At 39.0% G+C, this 2,225-nt stretch overlaps 1 gene segment (V, D, J or C); it reads left to right on the top strand.

Moving 5' to 3' along the window:
- The first annotated feature begins 1,179 nt into the window (after positions 1 to 1,179).
- LOC103747916 lies at positions 1,180 to 1,818 on the top strand. The segment is given in 2 exon segments: positions 1,180 to 1,252; positions 1,472 to 1,818. Coding segments are annotated over 2 exon segments (396 nt in total).
- Positions 1,819 to 2,225: the final 407 nt, after the last annotated feature.

Genomic DNA, 2,225 nt, shown 5'->3' with positions numbered 1-2,225 from the left:
CCTGTCATCTGGTCATTTGCTAAACTTTATAAATTTGCTTTGTGACTGCTGTAGTGAACTCAAATTTCTTTTATTACTGATTATTCAGTTTAAACACATATATAATAGCAACTTAAAAATCTAAAGGAGTCCTGAAATAAACATAATTGTTTTTCATATTACTTGCGGAGAGATTATATAGACCCAGGTCTCAAACTGTCCATATTCTTTTATTTTTAATAAAATGAAATATGACAAAATCGTTCATTATATCTTTTCCCCAAAATATCTTGCTACACTATAGCATGGTTCATTAGACTGTTGGGGCTGTCATTTTTAAAGGACCACAAAACTGTTGGCTGAAAACATCATAGATTGTTACAGTTTTGGAGGCAGGAAGATTCAGCTTAGTGTCCTTGAGCACCTCAGCAATCTCATCCTTTGCATAGATACCATCTGAGATAAATGTCCAGATAAATGTTAGTGTTAGACTTAAACTATCCTGAGACAATGCAAGACTGAGTTCAGCACAGCAGTTCTAGCATAAAGTATCTCTTTTCAATGCTAAATAAGTGATTCTGTGTGTGTGTTTGTCTTTGTGTGTATGTGTGTGAGTGTCTGTGTCTGTGTGTGTCTGTGTCTGTGTCTGTGTCTCTGTCTATGAGAGAGGGGAGAAAAATGAGGGGAGAGAGAGAGGTGAAATTGGAGCAGTTGTTGGTAGAGGGTGAAGATGGGAGTGGAAATCTAAATTTGATAAATATATTGTATGAAATTTCCCAAAAAGTCAATAAAAATAAGTCTTAACTTCCCTCTATTTGCTCAATTCTTTTGATCTTACTGGATATTTTTTGCATGCTTTATATTTTCTAAGGATCATAGACTTGAGGTCATTATTATATCATTTCTTTAGAACTAAATGCACTGAAATGTATCTTAGGTTTTAAATGAAAACAAGTCAGTAGTGGGTCTAGTAGTTCTGGTTTCAGAGCCCTAAGTTCACCTTCAGCTTCTATGTTGACTTCCTTTCCAATCATTGCTTTCACTTTCTATGACAGTATTTTCGGGTGTTGATTTACACCAGGTTCCCTCATGCCCAACAATCTGCCTTTATATCTGCTGACTGCTTTGCATAGGCTCCTCCAGGCCCAGCACAGTTGCTTAGATTTTATAAACCAGGCCTAATTAGTGAAAACTGAGGTGCATCAGAAAGACAAGAACAGCAAGATGGTGTCACAGATCCAGGTCCTCATGGCCCTGCTGTTCTGGGTGTCCGGTGAGAATTTTATAACTATTACAGTATTAGATTAATATTATTAAGGAGATACAGATAATTCTAAGATGTAATGAGATATAATTACTATTTCCTATATGAACACAGTGTGAATACTGACATAATGCTTTTATAAAGATTGTAAATGTCAAATTCCAATGCTTCTATTGTGTGTGTGTGTGTGTGTGTGAGTGTATAATCATTTTTTCTACCTAATTACAGGTACCTGTGGGGACATCATTATGACCCAATCTCCTCGCTCTCTGTCAGTGTCAGCAGGACAGAGGGCCACTATGAACTGCAAATCCAGTCAGAGTATTTCATCTGGTGCTTCCCACTACTTGGCTTGGTACCAGCAGAAACCAGGACAGGCTCCCAAACTGCTGATCTACTGGGCATCCACATGGGAATCTGGGGTCCCTGATCGCTTCGTAGGCAGTGGGTCTGGGACAGATTTCACTCTGACCATCAGCAGTGTCCAGCCTGAAGATCTGGCAGATTATTACTGTCAGCAGTATTATAGTTCTCCTCCCACAGTGCTTCACACTTGGACAAAAACCCCCACTTAGCATCACACCAGCTGCTTCCACCCCACACAGTCCTGGACCTGCACACTTCCTCCATCTGCCTGAGAGACTGTGCCTGATTTATAAATCAGAAAACTTACAGAGCTCACTATAATATTAATGGGCTCAGTGTGTGTTTGTAAATAATTTCCCAAGCTCTTCATTTCTAGTTTTCTTTGTCTGGCTTTTCCCTGGAGATTCTCTACCTTCAGTGAATTCTAATTTCAAGCCTTGGATTGTTTTACTTCACTCATTCAACAGTGTGTGTGTGTTTCACGGTTTTCATTCACCTTTTATACCTGTCTTCTTTCAGTTCCCTGAACATATTTATGGTTGCCTAGGCCCAATTGATGTGATGGGTATCTGTTGGGTTGGTTAAACAAAGAAGCTTTGAGTTCTGGAGCCAAGTG

The sequence above is a fragment of the Nannospalax galili genome, unplaced genomic scaffold, assembly GCF_000622305.1.
Source record: "Nannospalax galili isolate Female #2095 unplaced genomic scaffold, S.galili_v1.0 scaffold1345, whole genome shotgun sequence".
NCBI lineage: Eukaryota > Metazoa > Chordata > Mammalia > Rodentia > Spalacidae > Nannospalax > Nannospalax galili.
The sequence above is the reverse complement of the archived record's forward strand: the minus strand, read 5'-3'. Positions and strand labels throughout refer to the sequence as shown.